The 19912-nt window shown below is 70.8% G+C and overlaps 3 protein-coding genes across 3 annotated transcripts; 2 read left to right on the top strand and 1 right to left on the bottom strand.

Annotated features, from left to right (window-relative positions):
* Nucleotides 1–173: 173 nt before the first annotated feature.
* On the bottom strand, nucleotides 174–6991 carry LOC127464279 (mitogen-activated protein kinase kinase kinase 11-like). The gene is made up of 11 exons (XM_051774532.1): nucleotides 6881–6991; nucleotides 4717–5425; nucleotides 3998–4178; nucleotides 3536–3684; nucleotides 3040–3209; nucleotides 2334–2627; nucleotides 2027–2219; nucleotides 1861–1927; nucleotides 1688–1764; nucleotides 950–1620; nucleotides 174–694 (listed from the first exon to the last, which is right to left on the bottom strand). The coding sequence occupies exons 1-10, from the start codon at nucleotides 6989–6991 to the stop codon at nucleotides 1226–1228; spliced, it is 2346 nt and encodes a 781-aa protein (XP_051630492.1). The 3' UTR covers nucleotides 174–694; nucleotides 950–1225.
* Nucleotides 6706–8915, top strand: LOC127464276 (pecanex-like protein 1). The gene is made up of 5 exons (XM_051774528.1): nucleotides 6706–7145; nucleotides 7240–7441; nucleotides 7844–7928; nucleotides 8015–8051; nucleotides 8138–8915. The coding sequence occupies exons 1-3, from the start codon at nucleotides 6990–6992 to the stop codon at nucleotides 7891–7893; spliced, it is 408 nt and encodes a 135-aa protein (XP_051630488.1). The 5' UTR covers nucleotides 6706–6989; the 3' UTR covers nucleotides 7894–7928; nucleotides 8015–8051; nucleotides 8138–8915.
* On the top strand, nucleotides 8426–19877 carry SIPA1 (signal-induced proliferation-associated 1). Its single transcript, XM_051774531.1, is given in 18 exon segments — nucleotides 8426–8488; nucleotides 9623–9761; nucleotides 10727–11470; nucleotides 11653–11774; nucleotides 12122–12307; nucleotides 12653–12827; nucleotides 13205–13308; nucleotides 13660–13817; nucleotides 14449–14641; nucleotides 14643–15299; nucleotides 15653–15924; nucleotides 16304–16585; nucleotides 16741–16810; nucleotides 16958–17045; nucleotides 17562–17660; nucleotides 18136–18205; nucleotides 18286–18358; nucleotides 18614–19877. Coding segments are annotated over 18 exon segments (3720 nt in total). The 3' UTR covers nucleotides 18839–19877.
* The last annotated feature ends 35 nt before the right edge of the window (nucleotides 19878–19912 follow it).

Here is a 19912-nt window from a genome sequence, read left to right as displayed (position 1 = left end):
GACCCCCCGGAAGAGCTGGGACCCCCGACGACGGGGGGCGGGGGGGGAGATGAGACCCCCCTCCCAAAACCCACTGGTTCACCCCCAAGGGTGGCGGGACCCCCGACCATGAGGGTCCCCCCGCGCTGTTGGGCCCCCGCCGGGCAGGACGAGGCGGCTCAGGCGGTTTTGGGGTCTCGGGAGTTTATTTGGTCACAGTCGTTCCCCCCCCCCTCCCCCGGACCCCCGTCCAGTGTCGGGACCGCCCGGGGGCGGGGCCTCCGCCGGGGGGCGGGGCTTCCTGAATCCCATCAGTGGGGGCGGAGCTTCCTGTTGCCCGAAGAGGGCGTGGTTTTCCTGCCGTTGTGACCCCGCCCCGGAGGGGGCAGAGCTCTTGTAATGCCCTTTACTTTGACCAATGGGGCGCCTGGACGGGCGGAGCTTCTGCCACCGCCAGCTGTCCATCACGACCCGGCAGGGGCGGAGCCTCGCGGTGGGGTCGGGGCTTGCACCGCCCTCCCGCTCGTCACGGCCGCTCATTGGTCACTGGAGGGCGGTGGGGGCGAGTCCAGGCGCGCCGCGGGCGCTCATTGGTCGGTGAAGGGGTCGCGGGGGCGGGGCCCGGCGGGGGGCGGGGCCCGGCGCGGTCCCGCGGACACGAAGCTCCAGGGGTCGATGCGGGGGCGGAGGGGTGAGGGGCGGGGCCGGGCGGGGCCTGCGGAAAGGGGGCGGCTTGAGGGGGCCGTGGGACTCCCGATGCCCCACGACCCCCCCCAGAACAGCCCCACAACCCCCAGAAATGCCCCACGGCACCTCTGAGCGCCCCCAGAGCCCCAGAACTGCCCCATGGGGCCCCTGATCGTCCCCTCCTGCCCCACAGAGCTCCAGAGGGGCTCCACAGCCCCCCATGGCTGTCCCAACCACCCCAAATGTGCCCCTCAGACCCATCAAGTGCCCGAGCCCCACTTACCCCACTCGGGGGTCCCAGCACCCGGGCTCAGCTCTCGGGGTCTCCTGGCACCCCGGGGGGATGGCGGCAGCCCCAGCTCAGGGGTCCCAGGTGTCCGGGCACGGCCCAGCTCAGGGGTTCCGGGGATCCGGCCATGACCTGGCTCAGGGGTCCCGGGGGTCCCAGGGTGACACAGCTCAGGGGTCCCAGGGGTCCCAGGGGGTCCTGGCTCCCCCTTGCTCAGGGGTCCGGGACCAGTTCAGCTCCAGGGTCTTGGGAGTCCGGGCTCGCCCCTGCTCAGGGGTCCTGGGGGTCCCAGGGGTCCCGGACTCCGCTGGGATCTGGGGACCCGGGAATCTGGGCTCGCCCCAGCTCAGGGGTCCTGGGGGTCCCCGGGGTCCGGGCTCCACTGGGATCTGGGGACCCGGGGGTCCAGGCACGACCCCAGCTCGGGGGGTCCCAGGTGAGCTCAGCTCCGGGGACCCCATGGTCCGATCCCGCCAGCGGGGGGAGAGGCGCAGGAGGCCGGGGGAGGGTGGGGGGCTGCGTGGGGGCTCGGGGGGGGCCAGGTCCCGGCCCAGCCCCAGGGACGCCAGCAGGGCCGAGCCCCTCAGCAGCGCCCGCCGCAGCAGCCGCGGGGTCCCCCCCCCGAGACCCCCGGCCCTCCTCAGCTTCAGGGGTCCCGGCCTCACCTGCAGGACACAGTGGGGGTCAGTGTGGGGGGGCAGGGATGGGATCCCCGGGACCCCCCGGACTCACCATTGGGGGATGCATCCCCCGGGCTCAGCTCGTCCGTGTCCAGGTACCAGGTGGTCTCATCCGGGCGCAGCCGCCGCCTGCAGGGGGGGGGGGCCCAGGTGTCCAAGGGGGCTTCCAGGTGTCTGGAGGGGGGTGGGACCCCCTTGACCCCCCCAAGCTCCCCAGGGACCCACCTGCCATTAGGGGCATTGCTCTTGCCCCCGCGCCCCCGCGGCAGCTCCTCCTCCTCCTCGGGTTCCACTGGGGACAGAGGGGGGATGTCACCCGGGGGGGGTGTGACATCACCAAGAGGTGTGACGTCACCAGAATCACCTCTCACCCCCCGATGACATCACTCACACTGGATGGCACGCAGGCGGGGGAAAGGGGGGGACCCCCCCGGCCCATCCTCAGGGTCGTGGCTTCGGGGGTCCCCTCCTGGTGCAGCTTGGACCGTCAGGCGATGCTTGAAGTCTGGGGGGGCACTGGGGTCAGCAGAGCCCTTGAACCCTGCCAAAACCCCCAAGAGAGCCCCAACAGCCCTCCAGACACCCTTCAGGCCCCCAAAACTCCCAGAGCCCTAAACTCCCCCCAAAGCCTCTCCAACTCCCCCAGCTCAAACAGCCCACTGCCCCTCCAGTCCCCCTAGAGCCTCCCCAGCACCCACAAAGGCCCCAGCTCCCAAAACCCCTGGGCCCCCAAAGCCCCCAGCCCCTGTTTCCCCCCGTACCCTGGGCATGCCAATGAGGTCTGCAGGCCGCCGCGGCCGCCGGAAGGGGGGTCGGCGTCGCTTGGGGGCCGAGGGGGGCCGGGGAGGCCCCCGGAGCATCAGGCTCAGCTCCCGCTCCAGCACCTCCAGCTCCCGGCGGGCCACGGCAGCCTCGCGCTGCCGCAGCGCCTCGGCCTGGGAGCGCTGGGCCCGGGACGCCCTGGCCACAGCCTCCTCCCGGCTCCGCAGCTCCTGGGGCATGAGGGGCACAGGATCGTTGGGGGCACGTGGGGTCAGGGGGGACATGAGGGTCACTGGGGACACGGGGGGACATGAGGGGACACGGGGGGCCTGGGAACGCTGGGCCCTGGCCACAGCCTCCTCCCAGCTCCTGGGGGGCCATGGGGGGTCAGTGGGGTCACAGGAACAAGGGGGTCCCAGGGACAAGGACCAGCCACGAGCAGCACCAGGGCAGGGCCGGGCCCTGCTGCAGAGTTTTGGGGAGTCGCATGGGCATCCCAGGTGTCCCAGGGGATCTCCAGGTGTTTGCCATGGATCCCTATTGTTCAGGGGCTCTAGGGAGGTCTAGGGGTGTCCCAGGTGTTTGGGGTGGCCCCAGGAGCTGAGGGGGTCCCAGGGGTGTCCCAGGTGTTGGGGGTCCCACCTTCTCGCGCGCTCGCAGCTCGTCGAAGAGCCCCTGGATCTCACGGCGCCAGGACTCCTGCAGGGAGTGGAAGGACTCGGGGGGCCCCAGCCCCGCCGGCTCCAGCCCCCCCAGGCGCCGCAGGATTGCCCCAAAGCCCGGCCGCCGGTGGGGGTCCTGCTCCCAGCAGGCTAAGGGGGGAATCAGGATCTGGGGGGGCTCGTGGGGGACCCCAACATCCCCCAGGCACCCCCTGGTCCCTCTCCTCTGGAACCCAGGGGTCTGGGCACCCCCAAACCCCTGAGGATCCCAATATCTACAATCCCCCACCACCTCTGAGCTGCCTGACCCCCCCCCTCAGCCCCCCTGAACCCTCCCAGCCCTCCTGCCAACTCCCATACCTGCTGTGACCCGGGCGAAGGGCAGGGGGCAGTTGGGCAGGATGGGGACCCAGCCCCCAGTGTCACCCCATCCCCTGTCCCACCTGCCCCCCCCCGATCCCCCGATCCCCCTGTACCTGCCATGAGCTGGGCGAAGGGTGGGGGGCAGGTGGAGGGGATGGGCAAGGTCAGTTTGTTCACGGCCACCCCATAGGCCACGGCCAGGCCGTCGATGCCCCGGTATGGCACCTCCCCCGTCAGCAGCTCCCACAGCAGCACCCCGTAACTGGGGGGGAAAAGGGGGGTCAAACACATGGAGAGCCACTGGAACACCCCCAAACCCATGAGGACCCCCTTGGATCTCCTCACCCTCCCCTTCTTGGACCCAGGTGTCTGGGTGCCCTATAACCCCCCACCCAGACATCCCACAAACTGCTGCTCCGGGAACCCGGGATGTCCAGGTACCCCCAACCCCCCCCCCCCCCAGGCACCCAGGGGTCCAGGCACCCCAAACCACAGCCCAGCCCAGAGCTCAGGGGCGGATTCCCACCCTCCCAGATCCCCTAAGTGCCCTCTGGACCCTCCCAGCCCTTTCCCACCTCCAGACATCACTGCCCTTGGAGAAGGTGGATGCCCGGATGACTTCGGGGGCCATCCAGGCGTAGGTTCCGGCCGCGCTCATCTTGGTCGTTCGCTGCCACTCGCGGGCGAGGCCGAAGTCGGTGATTTTCAGCGTCTTCCCGCTCACGTCGTCCCCCACAACCGGCTGTGCCAGCAGCACTGGGGGGGCGGGGGTCAGGGATCCCACAGGGACCCCCCAGCCTGATACCCCCAACCACCGACCCCCAAAACCAGCTGCACCAGCAGCACTGGGGGGGCCAGAAGTCAGGGACCGCCCAACCAGGGACCCCAGCATCTGGAACCTCCTCCATCCCGGGAACCTCTGCCTCTGTGACCTCCCCCCCTGGGGACACCTGTGTCTGAGACCCCCCACCCCAGGACCCTCATGTCTCAGATCCTGGGGATATCAGCAACCAATGTGCCCCAAGTCTGGGGACCCCAATGCAGGACAACCACCCCAGGGACCTTGGCCTGTGGGACCCCTGACCCTGGGGACCCCAGTGTCAGGGACCCCCCCCACCCTGGGGACCCTGGGGACTGAGACCCCCCCCTGGGGACCCCAACCTCTGCGACCCCCCACCCTGGGCATCCCAGTAACCGGGACCCCCAACCCTGGGGACCCCACACTGCACCCCACATCCTGTCACCCCATCACCAGGAGCACCCGTAGGAGCCCCCCCAGCGCCCCCCCGCTCACCATTGCTGGACTTGAGGTCCCGGTGGATGAGGGGCACGGGGGTCCCGGCGTGCAGGTACCGCATGCCCCGGGCCACCTGGCGCGCCCAGTCCAGCAGCACGGCGGGGGGGACCCTGCGCCCCGCCAGCGCCCGCGACAGCGGCCCCCCGGCCGCGAACTCCATGACCAGGCACAGGTGGGGGGGCTCGAGGCACACGGCCCGCAGGGCCACCACGTTGGGGTGCCGCAGCCGCGCGTACAGCCGCGCCTCCCGCCGCAGGCTCGCGGCCCCCGCGGCCCCCGCGTCCCCTCGCGCCGCCTTCACCGCCACCACCTGCCCCCGCCACGTGCCCCGGAACACGCGGCCGAAGCCCCCGGCCCCGATCACCTCCTCCAGCCGCAGCTCCCCCGAACGCCGCCCGCTCCGGCTCCACCCCCCCGGGGGCGACGGGGAACGCGACCCGCCCGGGGAGGGGGGCGAGGGGGAGCGGGATCCCCCCGGGGGCGATGGGGAGCGGGACCCGCCCGGGGATGGAGACGGGGGAGCGGGACCCCCCCGGGGAGGGGGGGAAAGGGGAGCGGGACCCCCCTGGGAAGAGGGAGGAGAGGGGAGGTGAGGGAGAGCGGGACTCCCCCGGGGGGGGACGGGGAGGGGGATGCCTGGCCCCACTCCATGGGGTGCTCCCCCCCGCCCCGGCCCCCACTGATGGCGCTGGGGGGTCTGGGGGTCCTACAGGGGTCTGGGGGGGTCCTACAGGTGCTTGGGGGACCCTACGGGTTCCTTGGGGAGTCCTGGAGGTGTCTGGGGGGGTCCTATGTGTTTCTGGGGGTCCTATGGGTACCCAGGGGGTCTATGGGTGCCTAGGGGACCCCATGGGGCCCCTTTAGCTCCTGGGGGTCACTCGGGTCACCTCGGCCCTACAGGTGCTGCCCGTAAGATCTGACAGCTCTGGGGGTCCCACTGGGGCACCAGGGGGGCTACGGGGGTCTGGGGGGGTCTATACGTGTCTGAGGAGGGCTATGGGTCCCTGGGGGTCCCAGGAGGTCCCCACACCTTATTTCAGTTCCTATGGTCCCTTATAGCTCCTATAGGTCCCTTATTGGTCCCTGGGGGATCCCTGTAGCTTCCAGGGGTCCCTGTGGGCACCTGTAGGATCCTGGGGGTCCCTAAGGGTGCCCGGCGGTCCCAGTGGCTCCTGGGGATGCTTGTGGTCCCTGTTGCTTCCGTGGGTCCCTGTGGCTCCTGGGGATCCCTGGGGATTCTTGGAGTCTCTATAGGTCCCTGGGGATCCCTGTGATCCCTGTTGCTCCTCTGGGTCCCTACAGGTCCCCGGGGTCCCTACACCTCCCCTCGGCCGCCACAAGCCCCTGCCGGCCCCAGGGTCCCTCCGCCCCCACCCCGGTCCCCTTCACCCCCCTGCTCGGTCCCCTCCGCCCCGTCCCGTCCCCCGGGGCCCCCCCGCGCCCCGTCCCGTCCCCGCCTGGTCCCGCCGGAGCTCCCGCGGCCCGGAGGGGGGAGGAAGCGGCGTCCGGCGGCGTCCCCGGGGGGGGGGCAGGGGGCGGCCCGGCCGGTCTGGGCTCCCGGGGGTCCGGCGGTTCCCCGCGCTGGCTGAGGCGGCCCCGGAAGGCGGAGCCGGGACATTGTCACCGGGACAAAGGAAAAGGAACCAGCGCCGGACGGGGCGGGCCAGGGGCACCGGACGCCGCGGGGGGGGGGGACCGGACGAGGGGCAGGCGGGGGGAGGGGCGCAACCCTGACCCCGGGACCCCCTGGGACCCCCCGGGACTCCCCGGGACCTCCCGGGACCCCCGGACCGGGCGGGAGGGGGGCGCTGCGGCCCCGCGCGACATCGTGAGCCTGAGCCGGGGGGCGCGGCGGGGCCGGCGGGGGGCCGGCCCCAGGTCCCGGGGGGTCCCGGGGGTCCCGTGTCTGTGTCTCCCCCACGGCGCGGGGACCCCCCGGCCCGGGGTCGGTGCTGCCACTGGGGGGCGCCCTCACCGCCCCGACCCGCGGGGGAACAACCGGGCTTGGCCCCGCCCACCGCTCAACGGCCCCGCCCTCCCCGGGCGCTGAGGGGCGTGCCCGTCGGTGCGCACGCGCGTGACAGTTCCCGCCGTGAGGGCGGCAGGGGGCGCGTCCTCCCCTTTTGCCCGTCGCGCCGAGAACCGCTCTTCGTGACGTCACTTGCGCGCGCCGGCGGCGCCGGGGCGCACCCGGAAGCGGCGACGGGCCTGGGGGGTCCCGGGGGGTCCCGGGGACCTTTGGGGATCCCCTGGGAGGCCCCAGGGCCGCCATGGCGGGGGCGGCGGCGTTGCAGGTGCTCCGCCAGGGCGTTTGGGCCTCGCTGACCGGCGGCTGCTTCCTGGACCCGCAGCTCGGCGCCTTCGCCAACTGCGTCCGGCTCTACGTGTGGCTGTTCCTGCTCGGGCTGCCCCTTGGGCTCTATTCGGTGCGGGGAAGGGGCCAGGAAGGGGCTTTGGGGACCCTCGGGCTCCGCTGGGGGTCAGGTGTTGTCCTGGGGGACCTGACCCCTCCGTTTGCAGGCGCTGCCGCCCACCCCCGCCGTGGCCGCTCTGTACTGCGGGGTCGTGGCCGCGTTTTTCGGGGCCGTCAAGGCCGTGACGTTCCGGCTCCACGCGCAGCTCGACCGGGGGGGCTTCCAGGGGGCTTCCAGGGGGACCCTGAGGGGGGGGCGGCCGCTCTGCTGCCCCCCCGTAGCCCTGAGGAGGGGGACGGGCCCCCCGGGTGAGTTTGGGGGATCTCAAGGGGATCGGGGGGGCAGGGGAGCTGTGTCACTCCCCTCTTGGAGGGCAGTGACAGGTCCTGGGGGGGCCCGTGAAGGGGGAACCCCCCCCCCGAGGTGGATTCGGGGTGTGACAGAAGCGTGTGAGGGTGGGAGACAGCTCCGGGGGGGCTGTAAGAGCTGGGGGGGCAGTGATGGATCTGGGGGAAGGCTGGGAGGGGGGACGTGGAGGGTCCCCAAGGGCTGGGGGTGGAGCTCCTGAGGGCCGTGGGAGGGGTCTCAGGGTCACCTGCGGCATATTTTGGGGTCGGGGGGGGCACCCTGTATGTCTGTGGTACCCTGGGAGGGCTGGGCAGGATGGGGAGTTGGGGTCCTCTCGTACCCCCCTTCACTTCTACCCCCAGGCTCCCTGGGGGGGGTCTGGAGCTCTCGGTGCTCCGGTGGCCGCGTGTGACCCCCCCTGAACTCTGTGGCTTCAACCAGCTCTCGGTGAGTGGGGGGGGTGCGGGGACGCCACCTGGGCTCGGGGCCCCCCTGTGCCCCCCACAAGCCCCCGTGCGTGTGTACCCTCCCAGGAGCTGCTGCCGCACCTGGACACGGACAGGATGGGTGGTGAGCAGCCCCAGGACCCCCACGGGCCTCAGGCCCTCCCTGGGATATGTCCCCCCCCACATTAAATCCCCCCGTACCCCCCCCAGAGCTCTGGAGCGGTACCAGTGGCATCATCACCGCCGCCGACCGGGAGCATCTGTGCCGCGGCCCCCCCACGGCGGGGGGGCACCCCGATGGGGGGGGGGGGACTGGGGGAGGCACAGGGGCTGAGAGAGGGGAGCTGCAGGGGGGCCGGGGGTGATGCCGGGGTCCCGCTGACCCTCGGACTCCCCCCAGCCCCAGAGAGCCCTCTGGCAGCCGGTGTAGAGAGGGAGGTCCCACCTGGCAGCCCCCCCCCAACACCCCCCCAGGGTAGGGGTCCCAGCAGCCCGTGCATGGCCCTGAGCCCCCCCCAGCCCCCCGAGGCCCCCTCAGCCACCAGCGACTCCCCTCGGGGGGTGAGAGGGGGCCCTGAGGGCGATCAGCCAGGGGAGACCCCCTCGGGAGGAGAGTGGAGGTTGGGCCGACCCCAGAGCAGGGGGATCTGGGGGGGGGCAGTGCTATAACTGGGATGTTTGGGGGGGGCACTGGAGGGTGCTGCCCTATAGTGGGAAACTTGGGGGTCCTGCCCCATAACTAAGGGGCTCCAGAGGGCTGGGGGGGGGGGCTTGTCTTGGCCATAACTGGGGGGGCTGGGGGGGTTAAACAGCCTCATGGTGAGATTTGGGGGCACCTGATCTCTGACGGGCCCTGGGGCATTTCAGGGGGGATCCTGGGGAAGGCTGGACTCTTTCTCTCGTTTTTGCTGGTTCTCAGTGGGGTTTTGTTGGTTTAGGGGGGTTCGGGGTTGGTACAAATAAATTAATAAATAAAACCTGATAACAGTTCAAAAAGTCGTTTTTGTCGTTTTCCCGCCACACTGGGGGGGGGGGGCATCGCCTGGGGGGCACCGGACGCCTGGGCTGCCCACGTGGGGAGGGGGAGCAGGGATGGGTCGGGGGGTCAGGGGGGTGCCCTGGGCTGCCGGAGCCCCCCCGCCCCCCCGGGCTCACCGTGGCGGGAGGAAGCGGCGGAGGGGAAGGGCGGGGGCACGGCCGCCCTTGGCCCCTCCAGCCGCTGCAGCCTGTGCAAGCGGGGGGGTCCGGCCTGCCTGGGACCCCCCCGACACCTGGGACCCCCAGCAGCGTGGGACCCCCTCTGGAGGGTGACGGGGACACAAGGGGCCAGAGGTAGGAATGAGCCGGCGAGGGGGGGGGGACTCGCACGAGGGTTTGGCACGGGGGGGCTGTTGGACAGTGCATCCCCCCCCCCCCCCCGCCGTGTGAGCCCCCAAACCCCCTGCGAACCTCCCTGCGACCCCCGACTGACCCAGCTGGGACACCTTTGCCCGGGGCCGCGATTTCCGTCCCCCCCGCGCCTCTGGGGAACATACGACGGGGGGGGCGGGCGGCCGTGGTGTCCCGAGGGGGGTCCCAGGAGGGGTGGGGACACCCGGGTGGCCCCCCCCGGGACACCTGAGTCCCTGCCCGGCCCTGAGCCACCTGTACCTGGCGGGGGGGGGGGGCCACGTCACCCCCCCCAACCCCCCCCAGATTAACGTCGTTAATCGCGTCTTAACAGACCGGGGGAGGGGGGCGGGGAGGGGCCTTGGTGCCCGGGGGGAGTCGGGGGAGCCGGACGCCGTTTCCTCGGGGGGGGCCGGACGCCGGGTCCTGCAGCCGGAGGAGGGAAGTTGGGGGGGAGCCCGGACGCCCGAGTTCACACCGGGGACAAGGTCAGGAGCGGGGACCCATCATCGGGGAGGTCGCTGGAGTTGGGGGGGACCCCCCGGGGGTGGGGATCAGTGCGGGGGGCTAGGGGGAGCACTTGGGGGGCAGCTCTTGGGGGACCGTCGGCGGCTGACACTTCCTGTAAGGCAGGAAACCGCCGGCGGCGGCACGTCCGGGCCCCCCCTCGAACTCCCCCAGCTCCACAACTTCCCACTGAGCCCCCCCAGACCCCACGGAGCCGAGGGGGGCACAGAGGGCCAGGCCAGGACCCAGGCAAAAGAAGGACCCGGGTGTCCGTGGGGGTCCAAGGGGACCCCCACCCTCAGCCCTGTTCTGGGGTCCCTGCAGCGGAGTGGGCGAGGCGGGGAGGGCAAAGGGGGCCTGTGGGTTGACTGGGATGGAGGGACAGACACGGAGGAACAGAGGGACACGGGGATGGGGCGTGGAGGGCTGAGGAGCGCCCCCGAGCCCCCACTGACTCCCTGTCCCTCCCCAGGTGCCGCCGTCCCTCCCCGCCCCAGAGAGCGCCGCGGCCGGACCCCCCCGACCCCCCCGGGTTGCCCCCATTAACCGCGACCCGGGAAGGGGCGCGTGGGAAAAGGGGCGGAGCCTCCGCACGCGGGAATTCCCGGGCACCCAATCGGGGCATGGACTCCGTTCCCACGCTTCCATTGACTAATCCCTGGGTGCGGGTCTCCGCTACAACTGGGGGGGGGCTGGGGGGGCTGGGTGGCTGGAGAGGTGCCAGAGACCCCCAGGAGGGTCCTAAGGAGTCCCTGAGAGTCCCTTGGGGTTCCTGAGGGTTACGGGGGTGTTCCCTAGGGGGGATCAGGGGTATCCCGGGGGGTCTGAGAGGGGTCCTAGCTAGTCCCTAAGGGTCTCAGGGGGGAATAGAGGGGTCCCAAGGAGTCTCAGAGGGGTCCTAAGGAATCTCGGGGGGATCCCTGGGGGTCCCGGGGGGGCCATGCAGTCCGACGACCTCTTCCTCCGCAAGATGCGGGGCCCCTCGGCCCGGCCGCCCCCACCCCCCGCTCCCCCCAGCGCGGCCGGGGGGGGCCCCCTTGTCGCCCACGTCCCCGGGGGGGGCCGCCCCCCTGCAGCGCAGCAGCAGCGAGGCGGCCCTTGCGGGGTCCCCGGAGGAGAAGGGGTCTCCGGGGACAGTGTTCCCTCGGGCCCGCACTCAGAGCCACGAGGAGGCGGCCGGGGGGGGCAGCCCCACGTCCCCCCGCTTCCGCGACCCTCTGCTGCTGTTGGGACTTGCGGCCGGCGGGGGGGACCCTGATTTCTTCCCTCACCCCCCCTGGAGCCCCCTCCTCGCTCACTACGACGTGCAGAGCATCCTCTTCGACCCGGCCGAGCCCCCCACGGCCGACCCGGGCCCCACCTCGGGGGCTTCCGCCGCCCACCTGGAGCCCGAGGAGCCCCCTGGGCCCCACGGGGCTCCTCCCGACCCCGAGGCCCTGGTGCTGAGCTGTCCCCGCTTCTGCTGCGAGACGGGGGGAGAGCAGGAGCCAGGGCTGGGCCCCCCCCGCGGCCCCCCCGGGCCCGGGCAGCTGCCGAATGCAGCGGTCGCGGTGCTGGAGGAGCCCCCGGCGGGGGCGCGACCCCCCCACCCCATCGAGCACAGCGACGACGGCGCCGAGTACTATCGCAAGTACTTCTATGGGAAAGGTGAGGGGGGGCGGGGGATGTGGGGGGGGGGGGGCTGTGGTGGTCCCGTCCCTCCCCCATCCCCCCCTGACCCCCCAGAGCACCAGAACCTGCTGGCAGGGACAGCCGGCTGGGGCCACGGGGAGCTGTAGGGGGGCTGGGAAGGGCCATACGGCCTCCCAACCCCCCTGGCCCGCTCCCAGAGCACCAGAACCTGCTGGGTGAGGACCCCCGGCTGGGGCCCGTGGCCGTGTCCCTTCGGCGGGAGGAGAAGGAGGGACCTCGGGCCCAGGTGCTGCACAGGATCATCCTGCGCACCTGCCAGGTGACAGGGGGGTGCTGGGAGGCATCCGGGGGGAGGAGGGAGCTGGGGGGGCCAGGAGAATCAGGGGGCCCGGAGGTCCCAGAAGGGCTGGGTGGGTACAAGGGGGTGAGGGGGTTCAGAAGTTCTAGGGGGGGTTCAGGGGATTGGAGGGGGTGGGTGGGGTTCGGGAGGATGGATGAAGTTGGGGGGGACACCTGGGGGTCCCAGAGGCCCTATGGGGTGATCCCCATGGGCTTCAGGAGGACATCAGGGGCCGGGGGGTCTCAGGGGTGCCCATGAGGGCCAAGGGCAGTGCGGGGGTGCCATGAAGGTGCCCCCACCCTGACCCTTCCTGTATCCCCCCCCAGCCACGGACGCTGCGGGGGTCGGTTCTGGAGGAGGCGCTGCCCCCCGGCTCCCGCCCCTCTGGGGCGCGGGGGGTCCCCCCCCGGAAGCTGCTGGAGCTGGTGCTGCCTGGGCTGGTGGTGGGGGGGCTGCGCCTCGCCCCCTCCCCCGCCGTGCAGGAGACCCTCCTCAAGCTGGACGAGCAGGGGGTAAGGGGGAGCTTGCAAGAGGAGGGGCTTGTGTGAGGGGGCTTTGTGGGGGGGGCTTGTGGGGGGGTCAGGGGGGGCTTGCACAAGGATTGCATTGCACCGGACCTGGGGCTCACACGCGGGCAGGGCTTGTACAAGGGTGGGCGTTGCTCAGGGATGGGGCGTGCACAGGGTGGGGTTTGCAAGGGTTCAGGCCTCGCACGAGGACCTGGTTTGCACGAGGATGGGGTTTGCACCAGTGCAGGCCCTCGTGGGAGGCCACTGAGCGTGTTCAGGGGTCTGTGCGTGTTCCCTGTGCGCTCCCTGGGAACTCCCTGTGCCCCACTCCCGTCCCCCATCCCCCAGGTGAGCCGGCAGCGCAAGGTGGGGGTGCTGTACTGCCGGGGGGGGCAGGGCTCCGAGGAGGAGATGTACAACAACGAGGAGCCCGGCCCTGCCTTCGAGCAGTTCCTGGCACTGCTGGGCACCCGCGTGAGGCTGCGCGGCTTCGCGGGGTACCGGGCACAGCTGGACACCCGCAGTGAGACCCGGGACACAGGGACACGTGGGAGGACAGGGGGGCATACGGGGACACAGAGGGACACGGGGGGACATCGGGGGGCGAGGGAGACATGGGGGTGAGGGGGACGTGGCACACGGGGATGGGGACATGGCTACTGTGAGGATAGAGGGACATGGGGACACAGGGGATGGGGGGAACATGAGGACGTAGGGGAAGGGACACGGGGACCTGGTGGGGACAGGGAGGATGGGACACGGGGGACGCAAGGGGATGAGGGGACATGGAGATGGGGATGAGGGGGTGTGGATACAGGGAGACCTGGGGACATGGGGCCTTGAGGGGCCAGGGGGCCAGGGGTCTCTGGCAGAGTGGGGGCTTAGGCTGTACCCCCTCAGCTGATTCCACGGGGACCCACTCACTGTACACGACGTACCACGGCTACGAGGTGATGTTCCACGTGAGCACCATGCTGCCCTTCACTCCCCGCAACCCCCAGCAGGTACAGGGGGTCATGGCAGGGGTCATGGCAGGGGTCATGGGGGTCCGTAGGGTCTGGGGTGCCCCCATGCTGCCCTTCACCCCTTGCAACTCCCAGCAGGTATGGAGGGGGGTGGGTCACAGGGGTGCCTGGGGTCATGGGGCTGGGGGTCCATTAAGTCGCAGCAGGTCCAGGAGTCCCAGGGCATGGGAGGATTCCAAGGGGGTTTGGGAATTTCTAAGGCAGCTGGGGGGGTCTGAAGGTCCCAGAGGTTTTTGGGGGATGCTGAGTGTTCCCAGCAGTCTGTAGGGGCTCCCTATCTCTGCCCCCCCGAACACTTTTGGGACTCTGACTCCCCCCTTTCCCCACCAGCTGCTGCGGAAGCGCCACATCGGGAACGACATCGTGACAATCGTGTTCCAGGAGCCGGGGGCACGGCCCTTCTCCCCCCGTGCCCTGCGCAGCCACTTCCAGCACATCTTCATCGTGGTGCGGGTGCACGAGCCGTGCACCCCCCACACCACCTACAGGTGGGGCCAGGGGGCCCCAAGGCTCTCGGGCTTGGGGGGCTCATACAGGGAGTTTTGGGGGTCCTAAAGAGGGTCTGGAGGTCTCCAAGGGTCTCAGACAGGCGCTGGAGGTTTTGTACAGGGGGTCTGGGGATCCCCAAGGGCTCTTAATGGGTGTGGGGCTCATACAGGGGTGTCTGGGGGTCCCCAATGGCTCATGCAGGGCTGGGGAGCCTCTCATGGACTCTAGGGGGGGTCCCTCCTGGGCTTTGGGGGTGATGCATGGTTCTTGAGGGGCTCGCATGGGCCCTGGGGGACTCACAAGGGGTCTGGGGGTTTATGTGAGGGCTGGAGGGGGCCAGCATGGGCCCTGTACTGCTTACAGGGGCTCTTGGGGTCTCTCCCGGGGTCTCTGAGGGTGTCACAGGGCTCTTGGGATTCCTGGGAGTCTCCCCCAATCCCTGGGGCTCTCTCCTGGTTCTTGAGGGTCTGTCCTGCGCCCTGGGGGTCTGGCAGAGTTCCCTAGGAGAGTCTCTCCTGGGCTCCGTGGGTCTCTCATGGGCTCTGGGAGTCTCTCCTGGTTCTTGGGAGTCTCACACGCGTTCTGGGGTCCCTAACCGCCCTCCCGCCCCCTCTGGGGGTCTCTCCGCAGTGTGGCGGTGGTGCGGCCGGAGGAGACCCCCCCGTTCGGGCCGGCGCTGGCGGCAGGGCAGCGTTTTCTGGGGGGCGCGGGGCTGCGCCCGTTCCTGCTGGCCAAGGCCATCAACGGGGAGAACGCGGCGGCGCGGGGGGGCCGCCTGGGGGCCATGGCCGCGCGCACCCGCCGCCAGTACCTGCAGGAGCTGCTGCGCGCCCACGGCGGGGGGGGCCCCGCTGCCCGCGCCCCCCCGGGGGCTGCCCGCGCTCGGGGGACGCCGCCGGGGGAGCGCGGGGCGCGCGGGGGGCGCGGCGGTGGCGGGGGCACTGGTGTGGGGGGCGCGCGCGCAGGGGGGGCCCGGGGGGGCCGAGGTGCCGTGTCTGCTGGGGGTAGCGGCGGAGAGGGTGGTGGTGGTCGCCGCGCCACCCGGGGCGGTCACCAACCGGGCCGGGGGGCTCGCCCTCAACCCAGGGAATCCCCCCCGTGACCAAGGGACGGTCGACCCCCGCTCAAGGGCGATCGCCCCTCAGCCGGGGAAGTTTCCCCCAAACCCAGGGGTGCTCCCCCCACACCCAGGGGAGCCCCCCACCCACTCAGGAACGGTCACCCCCCACCTAGGGACGGTTGCCCCACAGCAAGGGGAACCCCTAGGTAACGCGGGGATGGCCGCGCCCCCCCCAGGGGACGCTGCCCCCCACCCGGGGACAGTCGCCCTCCCCCCCGGGGTGCTGTTCAGCTGCGCCTGCCGGGACGTGCTGGGCTGGGGGTTCGCCGAGGGGCGCCTTGAGATCTTCTATGGGGCGGGCGAGTGGCTGGGGCTGCGGCTGCCCCACGGCGCTGCCCCACAGGTGGTGGCCAGGCTCCAGGTGAGCGGGGCAGGGGGCAATGGGGGGGCAGGAATGGGGCAGGGATGGCGGGGCAAACTGGGGGGGGGAAAAAGGGGGCAGTGGGGAGGGCAATGGGTCAGGCTCGGGGGGCAATGGGGGGTGCGGTAGGGCAGGGATGGGGGACTATGGGGGTGTGCTGTGGGGCTCAGACAGGGCAGTTGTCCATAGGGTGCCCCATGGGGTCAGTGTCGGGGTTCCCATGGGGTTCCCCGGGGGTCCCTGAACCCCTCCCACTCGATGCCCCCCCGCAGGCGGTGATGCGGGGGTGCGAGGTGCGGGGGGCTCTGTCGGGGTTCCCGTGCCCTCCCTGACCCGCTGTGTCCCCCCCGCAGGCGGTAACGCGGGGGTGCGAGGCGCGGGAGCTGGCGCTGCCGCGGGGGGCCGGGGGCCGCCGGGGGTTCCGCGTGGACCCCTCGGGGGTCGTGACGGCCGTGACGCGGTTCTCCTTCGCCGAGACTGCGGGGCTGCGGCCCGGGACGCGGCTGCTGCGCGTGGGACACCGTCCCCTTCCCCGCGGGGACCCCCGGCTGCTGCGGGCGCTGCTGCGGCGCCCCTCGGGCCCCCTGACGCTGCTGCCTCCCGACCGCGACGGGCGGCCCCGGCGGTGCGTGCAGGGTGGGGGGCTTGGGCGGGGAATTGGTGGGGTGGGAAACGGGGGGGATTGGGGTTGGAAGGGTAATGGGGGGGGCAGTGGGGGGAAATGGGAGGCATTTGGGGGAATAGAGGATGTGGGGGCAGCGAGGAGGATTGGGGGTGGGGGGGCATGGGAGGAGTTGGGGGTCCTTTGGGGACAAAGGGGGGATTGGGGTTGGTAGGGAAATGGGGGAGCAGTGGGGGCAGAATGGGGGGAATTGGGTGGCACGGGGGATCTTGGGGGGACATGGGGAGGGCAGGGACATGGGGGTCAAGTGGAACTGGGACCTGGACACCTCGGTGTGTCCTCACTCTCCCCCCACCATGTCCCCCTCACCTTTGCCCCCCAGGAGTTTCTTGGAGCTCTACGCCCGCTCGCTGGAGCAGGGCCGGGGCACAGGGGGGGACCCCGGGATCGGGGACCTTGGAGGGGATATCGGGGACACCAGCAGCGACTCAGGGGGAGACAGCGACAGGGGGGATCATGGGGTGGGCCCAGGGGGGCTGCACCCCGACACCCTACAGCTCCTGCGCTCGCTGGCACTGGACGAGGAGAGCACCCCCTTTCCTCCTGGGGGTGGCCCCCCCAGCCCGGGGACCCTCAAGAGCCCGACCGGATGCCCCCCCAGCCCGTGAGTTACGCTGGACATGGGAAACCCCCCAAATCTTCTGGGATCCCCCAGTACCCTTGGAATGCATCTCCCAAGCCCCTGGGCCCCCCCAAATCCCCCAGGAATCCCATGCCCTCCCATGAACCCTTCTAACCCTCACTCTTATGGCTCCCCAGGCCCCCCCTGGCTGACCCCACGCCTGACCTGTTGCTGCCGCACCACAGCCCCCCCCAGTCCGGTGACCCGGTGAGTCCCTTTGTCCCCCATGTTCCGCCCTGTCCCCCCATGCTCCTATGAGGCTGCTGACCCTACCATGTCCCCCGTCCCCCCCCGTGTGTCCCTGTGTGTCTCCCCCAGTCTCTCTGTGCCCCTGCTGACCCCCCCTGTCCTCAGGGTCCCTCTCTGGATGCTGGTGGTCCTGCGGCCCCCCCCGAGCCCAGCCCCCCCCCGGGCCCCTCGCTGCAGCACTCCCTGGGCAGGCGTGAGTGGCCCGGAGCCCCTGTGTTCCCCGTGTCCCTCCCCTGTTTCACCTCATGTCCCCTTCTGTGTCTCCTCTCCATTCCCCATCCTATGCCTCCTGGGGGTGTCCCTGTCCCACCGTGGGGGAGTGTCCCCCATCCCATATCCCATGTCCCACATCCTATGGGGGTGACCCCTGCCCCCTGGGGGCCCCCCATCTCCTTGAGGTGTCCCCAGCCCAGGTCCCCTTCACCTGGGGGTGTCCCCATCCCTGGGGTGTCTCCCCTCATCCTCGGGGTGTCCCCTGTCCATATAGGTGTCCCCTGAGGGTATGCCCTATCCCGTGGAGGGGGGTCCCCTGGGGGTCGTCCCCCCACCACTTGGGTGTCCCTGTCCCCTGTGTGTCCCCATCCCATGGGGGATGTCCCTGTCCTATGCCCCCTGTGCTAGGGGAGTGTCCTGTGGGGTTGTCCCACATCCCCCGGAGGGGTCCCCTCCAGTTCCCTGGGTGTCCCCCACTGTTGCCTCCCCCCGCCAGTGCTGTCGGGGTCTGGGGAGCCCCAGGAGGAGGAGTGGGAGCTCATCGCCCGCCTGGCCACGGCCTGCAGTGGGGTCCTGGAGGCCATCGCCCGGGGGGGTGAGGGGGCCTGGGGGCCTTTGGGGGGGGGTTGGGAGGGCTGAGGGGATCCTGGAGGTCATTGCCTGGGAGGGAAGAGGGGGGTTTTGGGGGGCTGAGGGGTCCTGGAAGCTGTTTCTTGGGGGTTGAGGGGTGTTTTGGATGGGAGGCAGATCTGGGAGAGCTTGGGGGTGGGGGGCTGAGAGGGTGAGGGGGTCTAGGGGTACCAGGGGGGAGGCTTGGGGGTCTGGGGGCCTTGTGCAGATGGAGGGGATGGGGAGGTTGAGGACGTTCTGTGGGGATGGGGGGTCAAGGGGGTGAGGGGATCCTGGGGGACTGTGGGGAGCTGAGGGAGTTGGGGGACTGGGGGCTGTGGGAATGGGAAGGATCGGGAAGGGGGGGATCTCAGTGGCTGTGGGAATGGGGAAGGTCAGGAAGGGGGAGGTCTCGGGGCTCCCCATGTAGGGGTCTTACATTTCCCCACTTCTCTCGCCAGGGCATCAGCTCCGAGAGCCCCCCAACATCGGGGTCCAGCAGAGCCTGAGCCCAGTGGTCCCTGAGGATGAGTATGAAGGGGGAGGCTGGGAGGAGTAGGGGGGTGGAGGGGGTCCCCTCAGGGTCCAACACCCCCTCGTGCCCTCCCCAGGTCCCGGAGCCTCTCAGAGAAGGTGGCGCAACTGGAGGCGGCGCTGAAGCGGCTGCAGGAGGGTCTGCAGGAGGTGGGGGGCACTGGGGGGCACACTGGGAGGCCACTGGGAGGCACTGGTGGGGCTGGATGGGAACTGGGGTGCACTGGGGGGCACCAGAGGGACACTGCTGAAGGGACTGGGGGGCAGTTGGGAACACTGGAGGAGAAATGGGGAGTACGGGGAGTCACTGGGGGGACACTGGGAGAGAACTGGGGGAACGCCGAGGCAGTTGATCTATGGGTCTGTGTGGGGCAGGGGGCTGACCTGTGGCTCTGTGTGGGGCAGGGCCACGAAGTGCAGCAGCGGCTCCAGGCTGAGCTCCGGGGGCTCCGTCGCAGCACCCGGCGGCTGCAGCAGGGCCAGGAGGACGCGAACGCGCGGCTCAGCCGGGTCACGCGGCTGCTGCACCCCCCCGGGGACCCCCCACGTCCCCTGACACCCCCCAACAGCCCCCGGGGGGGACCCCCTGACCTCTCCGGGGATCCCCTGACATCCCCCAACACCCCTTGAGACCCCCCGGGGAGACCCTCTGACATCTGTGGGACTCCACAGGACTCCGGGACTGCGGCAGCCCCCTGGCATGGGGGCACCTGCACATGGCATGGTCAGGTGGGCACAGTCACCTCGGGCACACTCACCTGAGCACTCACCATGAACACGCTGCACACATGTTGTGCACACTCACCCTGGGCCCACGCACTGTGGGCCCACTCGCTGTGGGCCCACTCACTGTGGGCACACTCTCACCCTGGGCACGCTCACCTGTGCACACTGACTGCAGTCACATGCCATGAACATGCCGTGCACACTCATGTCCTGTGCACACCCTCCCCGTGCCACACACCCTTGTAGCCGTGCACACCGACCCTGCAGGCCCTGCCCGCTCACACCGACCCTGCAGGCCCTGCACACTCACACCGACCCTGCAGGCCCTGCCCGCTCACACCGACCCTGCAGGCCCTGCCCGCTCACACCGATCCTGCAGGCCCTGCACACTCACACCGATCCTGCAGGCCCTGCACACTCACACCGATCCTGCAGGCCCTGCACGCTCACACCTCGCTCACACTCGCCTGGCACGAGCCAATGGCACCCACTGCAGGCCGATGGTGTCCATCCCACACATGCTCACCCCCCCTTGCACACCCCCACTTTGCACACTCACAGCCCCCCATCTGCCCCCACTAACTGTGAAACTGAAGCTGTGACTCCCTCCCATGTCCCCCCAATGTGACACTGGACCCTATATGTGTCCCTCCATGTCCCCTCCATGTGACACTGGACTCCCCTGCCCCATCCCCCTGGGACACTCCCCTGGCCTCATCTCCCCTCAAGGGGACACTGGAAACCGCCCCAAAGGGGATGTGCTGGGGCCACACTGATCCCCCCAACAATAAAATCCTTTGGCCTCAGCAGCCCCAGCCCGTGATTGGGGGAGTTGAAGGGGAGAGGGGGCAGCATCCCTAGTTCTGCCAGCTCTGTCCCCTTCCCAGGGATCCTGTGGACTGACCCCGGGAAGCACCAGACCCCCATCCCATGAGAACACCGTGTGCTGGGAGTGCAATAAGAGTGACTTGGGGGGGG

Source organism: Manacus candei, unplaced genomic scaffold (genome assembly GCF_025592945.1).
Source record: "Manacus candei isolate 608988 ecotype Guabito, Panama unplaced genomic scaffold, ASM2559294v1 h1tg000205l, whole genome shotgun sequence".
NCBI classification, from domain to species: domain Eukaryota; kingdom Metazoa; phylum Chordata; class Aves; order Passeriformes; family Pipridae; genus Manacus; species Manacus candei.
This window is presented reverse-complemented; position numbering and strand designations above follow the sequence as displayed.